This window comes from Geotrypetes seraphini, chromosome 1 (assembly GCF_902459505.1).
Source record: "Geotrypetes seraphini chromosome 1, aGeoSer1.1, whole genome shotgun sequence".
Classification (NCBI taxonomy): Eukaryota; Metazoa; Chordata; class Amphibia; order Gymnophiona; family Dermophiidae; genus Geotrypetes; species Geotrypetes seraphini.
The window spans coordinates 214,136,850-214,152,038 of NC_047084.1; the positions used below are offsets into that span (position 1 = coordinate 214,136,850).

A 15,189-nucleotide genomic window follows, 5' to 3' on the forward strand; every position below is an offset into this window, starting at 1 on the left:
GAAAATGTAACTTCGCTGTAAATGTACAGTCTCTTCATCTGTAAACCGCATAGAACTTCCATGGTAATGCGGTATACAAGAATAAAGTTATTATTATTATTATTACTTAAATCCAAAATTCAAATCTGTGGAAGTAAACAAAAAAGACATACCATGAAAACCCCCATGCGCTTCCAAAAGTCTATGGGGAATCCAGATTCACATTGCTATCACTATCACCCGTGTGTTTAGCTGATATAGCCCTGTTCTTCCAGAGGGAATCTACAGTTATAAAGGACATGTATGAGCCTACAAGGGTTTCTACTTACGAGTAAAACTATACGTAAAGTAGCAACTGTAAGGAAATATTGTAAGGCCAAAACCCAAAACACCTGTTTCCAGGTTACTCACCCGTGCAAAATCAAATGCATATCTATAAATAAGTTTAAAACTTGTAGGCTCATTTAATAAGGATCTCAAGTAGTCCAAGGAATTCCTCAACTTCTCTGTAGTATCACATCTAGGGGGAAAAAAACAAAAGAGCAAGAGAAATTTATATTCCAGCAGCTCAAGATTATCTTGATGAAAAAAACTGTACAACGAAAAAAGAAAAAATCAATAAACATAAATACGAACAGAAAACAGTTTGTTCGTATTTACGTTTATTGATAAAAGTCTTGTCATCTTGTACACCATTCCTGCAGTTTCTCTTTTTTCGTTGTTCGTTTTATCACTGCAGTCCTATTGGATTTTTTGTTTGCCTCTGAAAAAAAAAAAAAAAACCCAAACAAACCTGTAAACTTGAAATAAGATCCAAATGCAAACCCTAATGTTTCCTTCAAACTTGCAAGATTAGCACGGTGTAGTAGTGATAATGAAACAATGGTATATATACTCGTACTAACTATTCTGTTAAAACCCTGACATTAGGAAAGTCAACTGGAATACGTTTGACTGCAGAAATTAACCATTCGTATCTCAAAAAAAAATCATCAAAACACTATCACAAGAGCAAATTTTAAATACATTATCTGTATGCCATGGAGTAGGATATAAAGCGGCTGTTTGCCTTCTATAACACTAGAATAACCTAGATATGTCAATTAAAGGTTCTTGGAGCCACAACTGTTTTTGGTTTAAAACAGTAGTTCTCAACCCAGTCCTTGGAATTTACTCAGCCAGTCAGGTTTTTAGGATACTGTGCTTGGGTTCCAACTGCCGAAATCTCTGTTAAGACTTACTCCAGCCCATCTACACCCTCCCAGCCATTGAAGCCCTCCCCAGCCCATCCTCCACCAAACGGCCATACACAGACACAGACCGTGCAAGTCTGCCCAGTAACTGGCCTAGTTCAATATTTAATATTATTTTCTGATTCTAAATCCTGTGTTCATCCCACGCTTCTTTGAACTCAGTCACAGTTTTACTCTCCACCACCTCTCTCGGAAGCGCATTCCAGGCATCCACTACCCTCTCCGTAAAGTAGAATTTCCAGAATATCCAAAGTGAATATGCATAAAATATTCACATGCAAGGAGGCAGCATTATGTTCCAAGGACTGGGTTAAGAACCCTGGTTTAAAACAACCAGCAGGAGTATATTAATCTCAATCTTACTTTCATTTGCATATACAAAAGTGGGACTTAAAATATTCATTGAAATTATCTGAAGATCAGATATCTGATGCCCTCTAGGCATAAATTGACCAACTATTTAATTCTAACAAAAACACAAAACTACTTGTCAACAATTTAAAATCATTTTGCCAACCTGTGCAATTGAAACATAATGTTAATCTCCCGCCTATTGTCTAAGCCAGTGGTTCTCAACCTTCCTAATGTCGCGACCCTTTAATACAGTTCCTCATGTTGTAGTGACCCCCAACCATAAAATTATTTTCGTTGCTACTTCATAACTGTAATTTTGCTACTGTTATGAATCATAACGTAAATAATATCTGATATACAGGATGTATTTTCATTGTTACAAATTGAACATAATTAAAGCATAGTAATTAATCACAAAAACAATATGTAATTATATATTGTGAAATATTTATTTCTAATTACAAATAAATGTATGTGGGCGTATCTGCATGTGGGCGGACCCACCTGGAGACAGATAAAGGAGCGGTGTCTCGGTTCCTAAGACCAGTGTTCTTCAACCTTTTGACACCTATGGACCGGCGGAAATAATTATTTTGTGGACTGGCACCAGTCTGCAGACCGGCAGTTGAAGAACCCATCTCCACTCAATCTTTGCCTCAGACCATGCCCCCATAATAGTATTAATTGTAACACCATTTTTTCCATTCATTTTCATATATACACACAATATAATTGTATTAACAACACATAATGGTTAACCACAAAATTAAAATACACAAAGCACACTGTATGCTTTTCAACATTCATTCCTACCAGAAAACAGATAACCCCATGCAAATGCAGGACCAAAAACTAAAAGTACTAATATTTACAAACAAACCCTAAGATGCAAGACTCTGCAAGCAGTACAACCCAGAGGAAAAGAAACAAATGCATTTCTTCCTGAACAGACAAATCAATCACTAAATTAAAAAAATAAAAGCATTTCCCATACCATTGTTGCCTTGCCTTCTGGCCTACCCCCCGGTGTTATCTTTGGGCCGGTCCACTGTGCGATCAATGCGGCGCCTTTAAGCCGGCTCCCTGAGTGTTGCATTGCACAAAGCTGTGGGCAGCGGCTCCTCGCGCCTCATCTGGAAGCCTTCCCTCTGACATTGCGATGTCAGAGAGGTGGTTTCCGGTTCAGGTGCAGACCGCGCGTAGAAGCCTTTTCCCACAGCTTTGTGCACTGCAGTACTCAGGGAGCCAGCCCGAAGACGCTGTGTTGATCGCACCGTGGACTGGCGGCTGAAGAACGCTGTCTTTGGCCTGATGGACGTGCCGGCCCTGCGGACATCGGAAATATGTGACTCCTGTGAAAGGGTCGCGACCCACAGGTTGAGAACTGCTGGTCTAAGCCTAAGCATTCTGTGGGCAGAGATTGAATAAGCAGAAACACTTCTCATAACTCTTGTGACATAATCCACTCCCTGATATTAGGAAACGAGACTATGTGTCATCCTCCACCAACGGGGCTTGACGCAGTCTGGTAGGGTAGGCTAGGCATGTGCAACAAAAGAAGCTGCAGCCACTGCCTTTAGACTAGAGCAGTGGTAGGCAATTCCGGTCCTCGGAGAGCTGGAGCCAGGTCAGGTTTTCATGATATCCACAATGAATATACATGAGATGGATTTTCATGCACTGCCTCCTTGAGATGCAAATCTATCTCATGCATATTTATTGTGGATATCCTGAAATCCTGACCTGGCTCCAGCTCTCGAGGACCGAATTGCCTACCCCTGGACTAGAGAATGACACGGCGACCGTTTCCAGTGGCTAGCCGCGGGTTACCCACAGGAAAGGGGGAGGGGGGAGAAATCGATTGGTTGCCACGGGTACAGGAACAAGGCCATTCATCGCCTTGTAGAGTGGTGAAAGGCCTAGTCCCTGCAGTAAAGGATCAGCCACAAGCTGCCTACCTTCCCACCCCTCACGGTCAACAGCCCCCTCCCTCTTGCAGATCCAACAGTCCTCGCACCTTCCTTCCCTGGCTCCCCGAACACCGATGGCAAAAAAAAGACAACAAACTCACGACTCTCCTGCGTTGGCTCCTTCCGCCTCCTGGGATGGCCTACCAGACAGTTGGAAGCTTCCTGCACAAGCAGCGCTGCTCCAGGAACCTTCTTGCCACCAAATCCCTCCTTCTGATGTAACTTCCGGTGAAACTGGAAATTACATCAGAAGGAGGGTCTCGGTGGCATGAAAGTTCCCATAGCAGCACTGAAAGTAGGAAGCTTCCAACTGGCTGGTAGGTTGCCCCAGGAAGCACGAAAGGGCCAACACAGGAAAGCCACGAGTTTGTTGTGGGTTTTTTTTTTTTGTATCGGCGTTCAGGGAGGGAGGGTGTGAGAGCTGTTGGATCCGCAATAATGTAGTTCCTTCCCCTATTTCCCTTATGTTTCTGTTTCAGTCTCTGTTTTGATTTGTTTTTCATGATTAACTGTGTTCCATTTGTTTATTTTTATATTTTATGTATTCCCCTTTGTTTTAATTATGTAAACCATCTTGAAGCCTGATTAGGCGGGATATCAAACTTTTAATAAACTTGAAACTTGATAGAGGTGTTGGACCCATGGAAGGGAGAAATGTGCAGGACCTGCAGGGAGGAAGAGAGAGAAGGAAAAGGAAAGAGAAAAGCTGAACCAAGGGGATGAAGGAAGAGTAAGTGAAATATTGCATATAGTGGAGGGAGAGAGGAAAGAAAGAGAGAGTGTGAGAGATACATTGGTGTAAGGGAGTAAGAGAGGTGAGAAGCTGGATACAGGGAGATATACAAAAAGAGGGGAAATGGTGGGCATGGATGGGAGCATAGGAACAGGGACAAAAAGAGGAATGTTGAATGAGGGTAGTATATGAACACAGAGAGAAGATGGTTAGACATGGGGAGAATAAGAATGCAGAAGATGCTGGATAGGGGGGATGTAGAGGAGTGATACTGTACACAGGGGAAGGGGTTCATAGAAAGGAGAGATGAAGGCAGGGAGATGGGCACATGGGAAATACTAGAAAAGGACGTATAGGAGACAGAGAAGGGAGACGCTGAACATGGGGAACAATACATACACAGAGACAGAGGATGTAATGAAAGCATGGAGAAAGAAGAAATGTCAAATGGTCAGGAGACCCTGACAAGAAAGTTAAGAGAAGTCAAAAGAAAATGGAGACCAGTGCCTGAGACCAACATGATTTGAAGAATAAAATGACGAGACAATAAAATGTAGAAAAAAATAAATTTTATTTTCTATTTTGTGATTAGAATATATCAGATTTGAAATATGTATCCTGCTAGAGCTGGTGCAAGACATAACTTGGGACTACAAAGCCTAGGCTATGATTCTCTAGCTTCCAGCTTGCTTAGGGCTCTCTCTCTGACCAGGGGCAGTTGCACTTCCCTAACACTATTCCTGCCTTGTGTTAGCTTGATTTTTGTACGTAGCATTCTGTAGTACTTTGACTTCAGTTTTCTTGATAGTGGAGGGGATATTTGTGAAGGGGGACAGGGTTTTTTAAAAATCCTTGCTCTGTATTATTTGTGATTTATAAAATGACATTTATACATAATATTGTTTTTTTTATACTTTAATAAAGTTCAGTATAAAATCATAACTATTTGAGGCTTGTGCGGATGGGATCAGATGGTTTGTGGGGACAGGGACAAATTTTTTTCCCCTCGTCATTCTCTACTTTAGACCCAAAGCCAGGGCCTCAAATTTGCCTTTTGAGAACTCAATTCACTCTGCGGTCTTGCATATCCTTTAAAGTTAAACCTCCTTCACTAGGCAGAGACGTACCAGCGAATTCACTTTAGGTGGGACAGTTGATGAAAATCCAGAGCCATCGGATACAGCTTTGTCACTGTCCTGGCAACCCATGAGGAACCTTCAGGAGTCTCCCAATGCTCTGTCAGCATCATGGTAATATCTGGATGCGAAGGGAAAAATAATGTGGTCTGAGACCTTAAAGCTGCTCATAACTGAAAGCTGAGCCTCAGAGGTCTGCAGGGGCTCAAGCTTTAATTCCTGCAAGGATTCTGTAATATCTCTAGCAATGCTGCTGGCTTAAAAACGTAACACACTGTCGGATCTTCCCCCTGATCCAGGGCTGCAACAGGCTCCTGGATGGTGGCCCCTGTCTGAGACCCTGCACCCTCCAAGATTGAGAACATAACATAAGAACATAAGAATTGCCGCTGCTGGGTCAGACCAGTGGTCCATCGCGCCCAAGAGACCACTCATGCAGCAGCCCCCAGGTCAAAGATCAGTGCCCTAACCAAGACCAGCCTCACCTGCGTACATTCTGGTTCAGCAGAAACTTGTCTAGCTTTGTCTTGAATCCCTGGAGGGTGTTTTCCCGTATAACAGACTCCAGAAGAGCATTCCAATTCTCCACCACTCTCTGGGTGAAGAAGAACTGGGGTATTAAGGGCGTTGTCTTTGATCCCCAGTCCTCCACGACTAGACCTGTGTCCTGCAGATGACTCTTAGGCGGGAGAACCATACTCTGAGCAGGAGAACTCCCTGCGCAATCACAAGTGTGACCCCAGATGGTGCCTACAGCCCCTGATCATTTAAATAGGCTGTGAACATTAAACTCAGAAAATCTGAAGTAAATCCCTGAACAGGGAGCCCCAAGGAACTCACCTCGTCTCCTCGCAGGTCCAGAGGTATCTACACTTCTGATTTTCACCAAACCCATGAAGTCGCTACTTGAGGGCTCATTAGGGGATATTTTTACCCCCAAACTGAGACACCTGCACTTGGGATGCCCTAGAAACAAACATGATGGCAGATAAAGGCCAAATGGCCCATCTAGTATGCCCATCCACAGTAACCATTATCTCTTTCCAAGAGATCCCACATGCCTATCCCAGGCCCTCTTGAATTCAGACACAGTCTCCGTCTCCACCACCTTTTCCGGGAAACTGTTCCATGCATCTACCACCCTTTCTGTAAAAAATGTATTTCCTTAGATTACTCCCGAGCCTATCACCTTTTAACTTCATCCTATGGCCTTCTCATTCCAGAGTTTCCTTTCAAATGTAAGAGACTCAACTCATGCACATTTACATTATGTAGGTAGAGACCAGAGGAGGCTATGCCCAGTGCTCCCACCCCCTCTTCACGTGCCTCGTAACACGTGGAACATAGGTGCTCCTCAGCTGGCCATTCAACGCAAATCTGGCATGAATCCATATTAAAACAGCTCGAGGAGTCCATCTAGAACAATTTTAAGCAAAATCTAGGTATTTTGAGGAAGGTAAGAGCCTTTTAAAATCAAATCGGGAAATCCAAAATGGCCACTGCAGTAGTGCTTTGGCGCCAAAAAATGACTTGGGAGAGCTAAATAAAAACAAACAAAATTCAACACTGTTTGATACAGAGCATCTGCCAGGCAGAGATCACATAGGCAACACCTTGCTCATAACTCTGATGAAATCATACAGAGCATCTGCTATATAATTCACCCCAGCTAGGAGCATTTGGGGATCCTCGTCTTCCTCCAGGATAGATGCTCGAGACAGATGTGTGTGGCAAGCACAAGCCACAAAGGAAGTCACAGCTGATGCCTTAATCTCCAACGCTAAAACTTCACATTGCCACTTGAAGAGCAAGTCCACTTTATGGTCCTGTGAATCCTTTATCATCACATCACCCTCACTAGGCAGGTAGGTGCATTTGGTGACCTATGCCACCAGCAAATCAAACTTCGGATGAACAAAAAGCTACTGGAAATGCAAAGCCATCCAGTAATACCTGAGCACAGAGACAAAAGAGCAGGAGGAACTTTCAGCTTCAGCTCTCTCACCAAGGTAAAACTAATGCTAGAAAGCACAGAGGCTTCGAAAAGCTGGCGCACCATGGGTTCATCCCACTGGGCCAGGGCCCACTGCCGCTTCTGGACAGCCATTCTCCTGCACCGAGTCAGATTATACCAGTGAAACTTCATTCTGGGACAACAGTGGCATGGAATCTGACTTTTCATCCTCCCAGTCTATGTCAGACTGAACCTCCTGGTCCAAGTCTTTGTCTTTGACTGGCCGAGATACCTGACTGAGGGAGCTCTCCTGCACCACTGTCTTTGGTGCACTGCCCACAGATGCTGAGAACCTTGGCAGCTCAAACAGGCGTTGTACTTGAGGCTCACAAAATACAGGGTGAAGCCTTGTACTGGGGGTCTCGAGGACATTGGCAGGGACCCCTACTGGTTTCTGGCCTCTGCGGCCCCCATGTATCTGCCCTAGGGCAATGCATCTTTGGACGGCTCTGGAAAGGGCCTCTTCCCAGCAGAGCCCCAGCCCTGGAGGACTAAGCCCGAGGATCCCGTCCCTCCCCTGCACAATATGCTGTACATGGACGCTCTTCGGCCAGCCAGCCATCACAAGCCTGACATGATATAGGGGTAAAAATGCCTGAGGAGTCCATCCCTGTCGATTTTAAGCAAAATCAAGGGGTTCTGAGGCAGTTGGAAGCTTTAGAAAAAAGATCTTTTAATATTCAAGATGGCCACCACCATGAAAATCACATCAAAAATGTGGAGACTTCCCTGATGGCCAAAAAAGAAAAAAGACAGGGAAAGGGGTTTTAGAGGAGGGGGCCTAGGCTCTAGTTGAAGAAACAAATCAACTTTTGAAGACAACCCCCCTCCAGATTTTTCCCATAGGCTATACATATTAACTCTACTCATCTGTGCCTTGTGGTGCCTGACTGTTCAGAATAGGAACTCAGTTGTAACAAATGGGAGAACAGATCTGCCTCACAGATATGCTGGATGAACCTGGTCTTCGGGCTGCCAGTCAGACTGAGGTTGGACTGAACCTCAACCCCCAGAAAATCTCATCGTATGGTGTGGGGGGGGAGGGAGGACCACACAGCTGGCCTACTATTAATCTTGACCGAGTCGAAAAGGAGCCCAAACAGCCTGTGCTCATACTCCTGACTAAATCAGGAATGCAAGCAGCTATGCAGGAGACCACCCCTGAGCTATAAAATAAACTCAGCAGGCTGGCTAGCTAGTGGTCCCTAAGGGACTGATCCTGCTAGTAGCAGACTTCCACAGTATGAGTGCACCTTCACATGGGTCTGGCTGGTCTCAGGTCCACCTTGTCTTGTGGTGAGGTCCCCAAACACTTCAGCAGAAGCCACCTCACTTAGGGTTACCAGATGTCCGGGAAAACCTGGGCTATCCGGGTGCCTGGACGGATTTTCCAAAACCCAGTGGTTGTCTAGGTTTTGGAAAGCTCTGGCCATGTCTGGAGGGCCCTCTGAACATGTGCGGATGATGCTTGGAGGCCCCTAGACTCGGCCCAGAGATTAAACAATGTGGTTTTCGGAGGTGGGGTGGAATGGGTTAAAGGTGGAGGCGGAACGGGGGCGATACATCCAGGATTTTAGCGAACAAAATATGGTAAACCTAACCTCGCTCCCATCTCCCTCTCTTCCACCCTCAGATCCAGCAACTGTCCCTTTCTCCACCTTCAGCCTGGCAACTCTCCTTTTTTCTGTAACCCCACCTTCCCCACTCTACCTTACCCTGTCACCAGAGATAGCAATGATTCATATCAATTGCTTGAACCAGCCCCACAGACTTCCTTTTGCCACATCCTACTCTCAGAGACATCACTTCCTATTTCCTCTCAGACAGAATGAGACAGAGGGAAACCTGTGCAGCCAGCACAGGCAGCAGATATGAATTGCTGCTGACACTGCTGATGGTTCAGAGCAGGTGGAGGTGGAAGAGAGTGACAGATGCAGGACTAAAAGGGGAAGGGTGGCTTTGGAAAGATCAACCCAAGTTAACTGTGAGCCCATCCAAAATGGCCGGTCTGGATACACCATTGGTGAGAGTAAAGTTTGCTCAATTAGAGAATTTGTTTTTTTTCCTATTATTAATTTGCATATTTTTTTAAATGAAAAGAGAAAAAAATAAAGGCCCTGCTACCTGTTCCATTTCAACAGATATATACAGTGGCTGTATTTTTAAGGAATGCTCCCCCTCATTGCTAAAAAAAAAAAATTGTTTCAAACCTCTACCACAGGAATTTTACAGTGTTTGAGACAAGACAAAAGTCTTGGAACATTCATTTTTTCCGATTGAAGTTTTCATGATATCTCTGGGAAAGGAACACTCCCCCATATTTTGGTTTTCTCCTCCACAGCTGATAAATATCCAGATCTCCTCAGGACCTGTTCTTACCTTTTTAGAAGACAGTTATGAGATGACGGGCAAGAAAAAAGATTAAGGCAAGAATGGTATCATCTTACAGGACCAGACTCAGTTAACTAGAGATTATCAATATGACAAAAAATACAAATGAGGAAAAACATGACAAAATAAATCAGAAAAATGCATGCTTATCACTGCTATACAAAAATATAAGCAAAATGGATTGGGGAGAAAAAAAATCTTACTGAAGTGATGTCATTCCTTTCAACCACTCCTGCATTGTAAAATATCCCATATTTTGTGCATCTAATTTCCAGGCTAGAACAAGCATTACTACCTGTAGGGAAAAACAGAAAGCATATCACTAGAGCATTCTGCCCACTTAAGATACAACTATAAAAAATGCCAAATTCCTAAACCTAGTGTATAGTAAGCCATTTTAGATAGAAAAAAAAATTATCTAAAAACGATTACCTCAGAATCTGGCTTTCTAATGTAATAGGTGTGTCATTTTTGACAGATTGGTATTCAATCTGAACCCACAAGTTGTGCAGAAGGTATCAATCACAGCTTTCAACTTTGTTTCCTTATCCAATGTACTGTGCCACCCCCCTTCAGTTTTTCCTTCTATTTGCAAGCTAGAAGGTATCTTTCTGAAGTGCTCTGTTTAAAACTTTTTTATTTTCAGGCTTTTAGTCTGAATTTTGGAGGTTTCAGTGCTCAAGGTCCCCAATGTTTCTGGGGCAACTCTGCCTGGAAGACGCAGCAGACTAGTTGTCTGCAGCTGGCAGGCCAATCCCTTGGGTACATGTTCAGCCAGCCTGCTTAAATATTTAAGGAGCTCAAGGTCGGAGACAATTTTGGGTACATGTCGTCGGAGTCATGGGTACCAGAAACTGAGGAGTCTGAGTCGAAGGATTTAGCTACCGATTCCACAGTCCTGCAACCAACAAAGGGGTGCGCTTCTTCAGCCAAAGATGCAAGCCCGGAAGCACGGGCTTGAGTGCCTTAATTCAGCTGTGTCCGGAAAGGGAACTCTTATACGCGTTTCCTCCATAGCACATGATAGCTCGAGTGATCCACAGGATAGCATACTGCCATGGAAACGTAATCTTAGTAGCTCCAGATTGGCCATGTCAGCCTTGGTACATGGATTTAGTCAATCTCCAGACAGACAAAAGCCTCAAGTTGCCAGTACACCCAGATCTTGTGTCTTATGGACCAGTTCTTCTAGAAGATCCAGAACACTTTGGTCTTATGGCTTGGCTCTTGAGCGTGAGGCATTAGAGCACAGAGGATATTTGGAGATAGTTATTACCACTCTCCTTAGAGCAGTGGTTCTCAACCCCGAACTAGGGGGACCCCCCAGCTAGTCAGATTTTCAAGATATCCCTAATGAATATGCATGAATCTTTCTCATGAATGAATATGCAAATCTTTCTCATATTCATTAGGGATATCTTTCTCATGAATGAATATGCAAATCTTTCTCATGCATATTAATTAGGGATATCTTGAAAACCCGACTGGCTGGGGGGGTCCCCTAGGACAGGGTTGAGAACCACTGCCTTAGAGTCAAAAGGCCATCGACAATCTCAGCTTATGCTAAGGCCTAAGCCAGGGGTAGGCAATTCCGGTCCTCGAGAGCCACAGGCAGGTCAGGTTTTCAGGATATCCACAATAAATATGCATAAGATAGATTTGCATCTCAAGAAGGCAGTGCATGCAAATCCAAGTTTCAAGTTTTATTAGGATTTTATATACCGCCTATCAAGGTTATCTAAGCGGTTTACAATCAGGTACTCAAGCATTTATGGATATCCTGAAAACCTGACCTGCCTGTGGCTCTCGAGGACCAGAATTGCCTACCCCTGGTCTGTCCAAGTCCAGTCCTCGAGATCTACCGGCAGGCCAGGTTTTGTGGATAGCCACAATGAACATGCATGAGAGAGAATTGCATACATAGAAGGTAGTGCAGGCAAATCTTTCTCATGCATATTCATTGCAGATATCCAGAAAACCTGGCTTGCCAGTAGATCTCGAGGACCAGACTTGGGCAGTCCTGGTCTAGACTAAGGCCTAAGGTCTTCACAAAACATCTCCAAGTTTCAGCTCTGGTGTAGGAAACAAGGTAATCTAGATCCAAGTTATGCCCACTGGTATGACAGCCCTTCCCATTCAGGAACCTGAACATTGTCTTACAAGGCTTGACTAAGGCTCTGTATGAGCCATTACAAAGGGCATCGTTGTTGGACCTCTGTTAAGAGCAGAACAGAATTCATCTGTGTTTTTAGGGATTTCCCATTCTCTCTTATGTTTATCTTTATAGGGACTATTGCCTGCTTTGGTACAAACTGAAGGGGGCAGCACAATACTCTGGATAAGGAGGAGTTGAAAACTTTGATACCTTCTACACAGCTTGTGAGTTCAGATTGAATAACTATCCATCCAGAATGACACACCTCTTTACAAGAAAGAAGATTATTGAGATAAGAACCTAATCTTTATCAGGACTGTTCCAATGCTGCTCATTGGGAAAGTAATTTTATAACAGGGCACCTAGGCTTCATAGAAACACATATATGATACTTAATTTATAGAGCAAAAAAATCCCTATGTGCTTCTGTAGAAATGCCTACCTGTAAGCTCCTATTCAAAAAGTTACACCTACTCTGATTAGAAGTCTTTAAAACCATTATTTAAAAGATTTCTGCTATGTTACTTTGGAGCACAATTACATTTAATCATATTAAATCTTGTGACTGGTATTTTATGAAATTTCTTTGTGAAAACTCCTCTAAACATTTTGATAATATGCAGAATGCAAGTACCTATATTATATTGGTACAGGCACTTACAATGGATGATTAGGGTTTAAACCTGCAATAATCTTCTCTCTGTTAGTCCCTGGAGGATTCCATATGCTAGGTGTTCAATCCCAACCTGCAGTCCGGGTGTTGCAGAAATCCACAACTTTTCTGAACACATGCTCCACCCCCTTAGCCTGAGAGTTAGTAAACAATCTAATTTAAGTCCCAAAGCCAGCGCCATAGAAATAATAAATAGTAGTAGTAGTGGTAGAAGAGCCAAGCACAAACATTTCATTACGTTAGTGATTTCTATTCCACCATTACCTTGCAGTTCAAGGCAGATTAATAATAATAATAATAACAACAACAACTTTATTTTTGTATACCGCAATACCACAAACAGTTCAGAGCGGTTTACAATGCAAGAGACTGTACATATACAGCGAAGATATAAAGCAAGAGACTGAACAATGCAATTGAGAGCGGTTTACAATGTAAGAGACTGTACATAAGCAGCGAAGATATATATACAGCGAAGATACAATGCAAGAGACTGTATAATGCAGTTGAAGCGGTTTACAATGCAAAGAGACTGTACATATGCCGCTCAGATATAGTGCAAAAGACTATACATATATAGCGAGGATACAGAGAATTGATTGACAAGTATAATGGAACCAATTTCAATTACAGGAGAGTACCAAGAGGGGAAGGAGAAGCCGGAGGGGGAGGAAGGGGAAGATCGGGGAGGAAGGGAGGCAGTTAGAGATAGGTCATTAGGCGGGGAGGGAAGGGGTTAGAGAAATTTATCAAAGAGGTAAGATTTGAGAGATTTCCTGAAGGATGGATAGGATGGAGCAGATGAGATGAGGGTGGTCAGGCAATCAGTCCATCTGCCAGCTTGGAATGAGAGAGTTTTGTTAAGGAATCTTTTGTAGATGCATCCCTTTGGGGATGGGTAGGTAAACAGATAGGTATTGCGTGTGCAATTGGCGCCTGGGAATGCAAAGTGGTGTGACAGGTATATTGGGGACGAGCCAGTTAAGGTTTTGAAGCAGAGGCAGGCGAATTTGAAGATGACCCTTGCTTCTATAGGTAACCAGTGAAGTTTTCTGTAGAAAAGGCTAATATGGTCTGACTTTTTGAGGCCGTAGATGAGGCGGACAGCGGTGTTTTGGATGAGCCTCAGGCGATTAATGGTTTTCTTGTAGGAGCCCAAATATATGATATTGCAGTAGTCAAGGGTGCTTAAGATTAGGGATTGGACCAGCAGTCTGAAGGAGGGGAAGTCGAAGTAATGTTTGATGGTGCGGAGTTTCCAGAGGGTGTGAAAGCATTTTTTGACCTGGGCATTGGTATGGTCTTCGAAAGTCAGGCAGCGGTCCAGCATGACTCCAAGAATTTTGATGGTGGAATTGATAGGGTAGGTTAGACCGTTAAATTGCAGGGTGGTGGTCGTTAATTTGTGGTTGGGACTTGCGAGGAAGCATTGTCATGATATTGCTAATACATAAGGTAGATTACATAAGAATTGTCATATTGCTAAATAAATAAGGCAGATAACATAAGAGTTGTCATGATATTTGGAAATATATAAGGAGTAGATTGAACTTTTTTTTTTTTTTTTTTGCTGAGATAATCTGGTTGTGTTATATAGGTTTTATGTATTTTTTGAAGAGTAGGGTTTTTGTTTCTTTTTTGAAGGTTTTGTAGTTTGTGGTCAATGACAACAGATTGGTGAGTTGTCTGTCCAGTTTTGCTGCTCTGGTAGCAAGTAGGTTGTCATACAGTTACATACCTGTAAATTCAGGACAAGGAGGTACGGGGGGAAAATCCCCATCAACAGAAGTAATTCATGAACTGATTTGCTCTGCAAAATAATAAGTGATAACAGGCACAATGGCAACTCAGAAAAAACATTGTGGAACAATGTAGCACTAACTTGCAGTGTGCAGTGAGAACACCATGAAAGGCCTTTGGCAATGTGTATACTTATAAAAACTCCCCCCAGTTTCTGCCAACTGGCTGGAAAAGCTTCAAACCTGTAATGAGAGTGACCAAGGCAGAAAGGAACAGGCTACTCCAAACAACTGAGTGAAGACAGAGAGGGCGGGTTGTATGGAATCCTCCAGAGATTAACAGAAAGATTATCCAAGGTATAAACCTAATCTTCCATTTTGTTACGTCCCTTCCAGATTCCATACACTAGGTGATGTACCAAAGCCACAGCAGCTAGAGAGGGACAGAAGAGCCTGCCCTCAAACCCAAGGTCTTGAAAACAGCATCAGAACACATTGCCACAACAACTCGGTAAAACCGGGAAAAAGTATATAGAGAGAACCAAGAAGCCACCCTTCAAAATGCATCAGGATGAATCGTGCGAGATTCCCCACCAACCACCCGTCCCGTCAAATTGGCTTTAAGCGAGATTGGCAGCTGCTTGCCGTGGGCAAAGGAAGTTGCAGAAATGGCCATTCTAATCCATCAAATGATCAACGACTTGTATGCTGACCTACCATGGTGAGAACAGTGAGAATAAAAAAGTAATCAGACAGCCTGAACTCAATAGTCCTTTCCAAATAAAGGAGCAA

The 15,189-nt window shown here is 43.4% G+C and overlaps 1 protein-coding gene across 2 annotated transcripts in view; it reads right to left on the minus strand.

Moving 5' to 3' along the window:
• Positions 1–15,189, minus strand: part of DCUN1D4 (defective in cullin neddylation 1 domain containing 4) — a 120,366-nt gene that overhangs the window by 39,601 nt on the left and 65,576 nt on the right. For both annotated transcript variants that reach the window (XM_033945718.1, XM_033945727.1), the window contains 2 exons: positions 10,034–10,125; positions 391–499 (listed from right to left, as the gene is read on the minus strand). In XM_033945718.1, the coding sequence (XP_033801609.1) occupies positions 391–499; positions 10,034–10,125 (201 nt within the window). The remainder of the gene's footprint in view (positions 1–390; positions 500–10,033; positions 10,126–15,189) is intronic.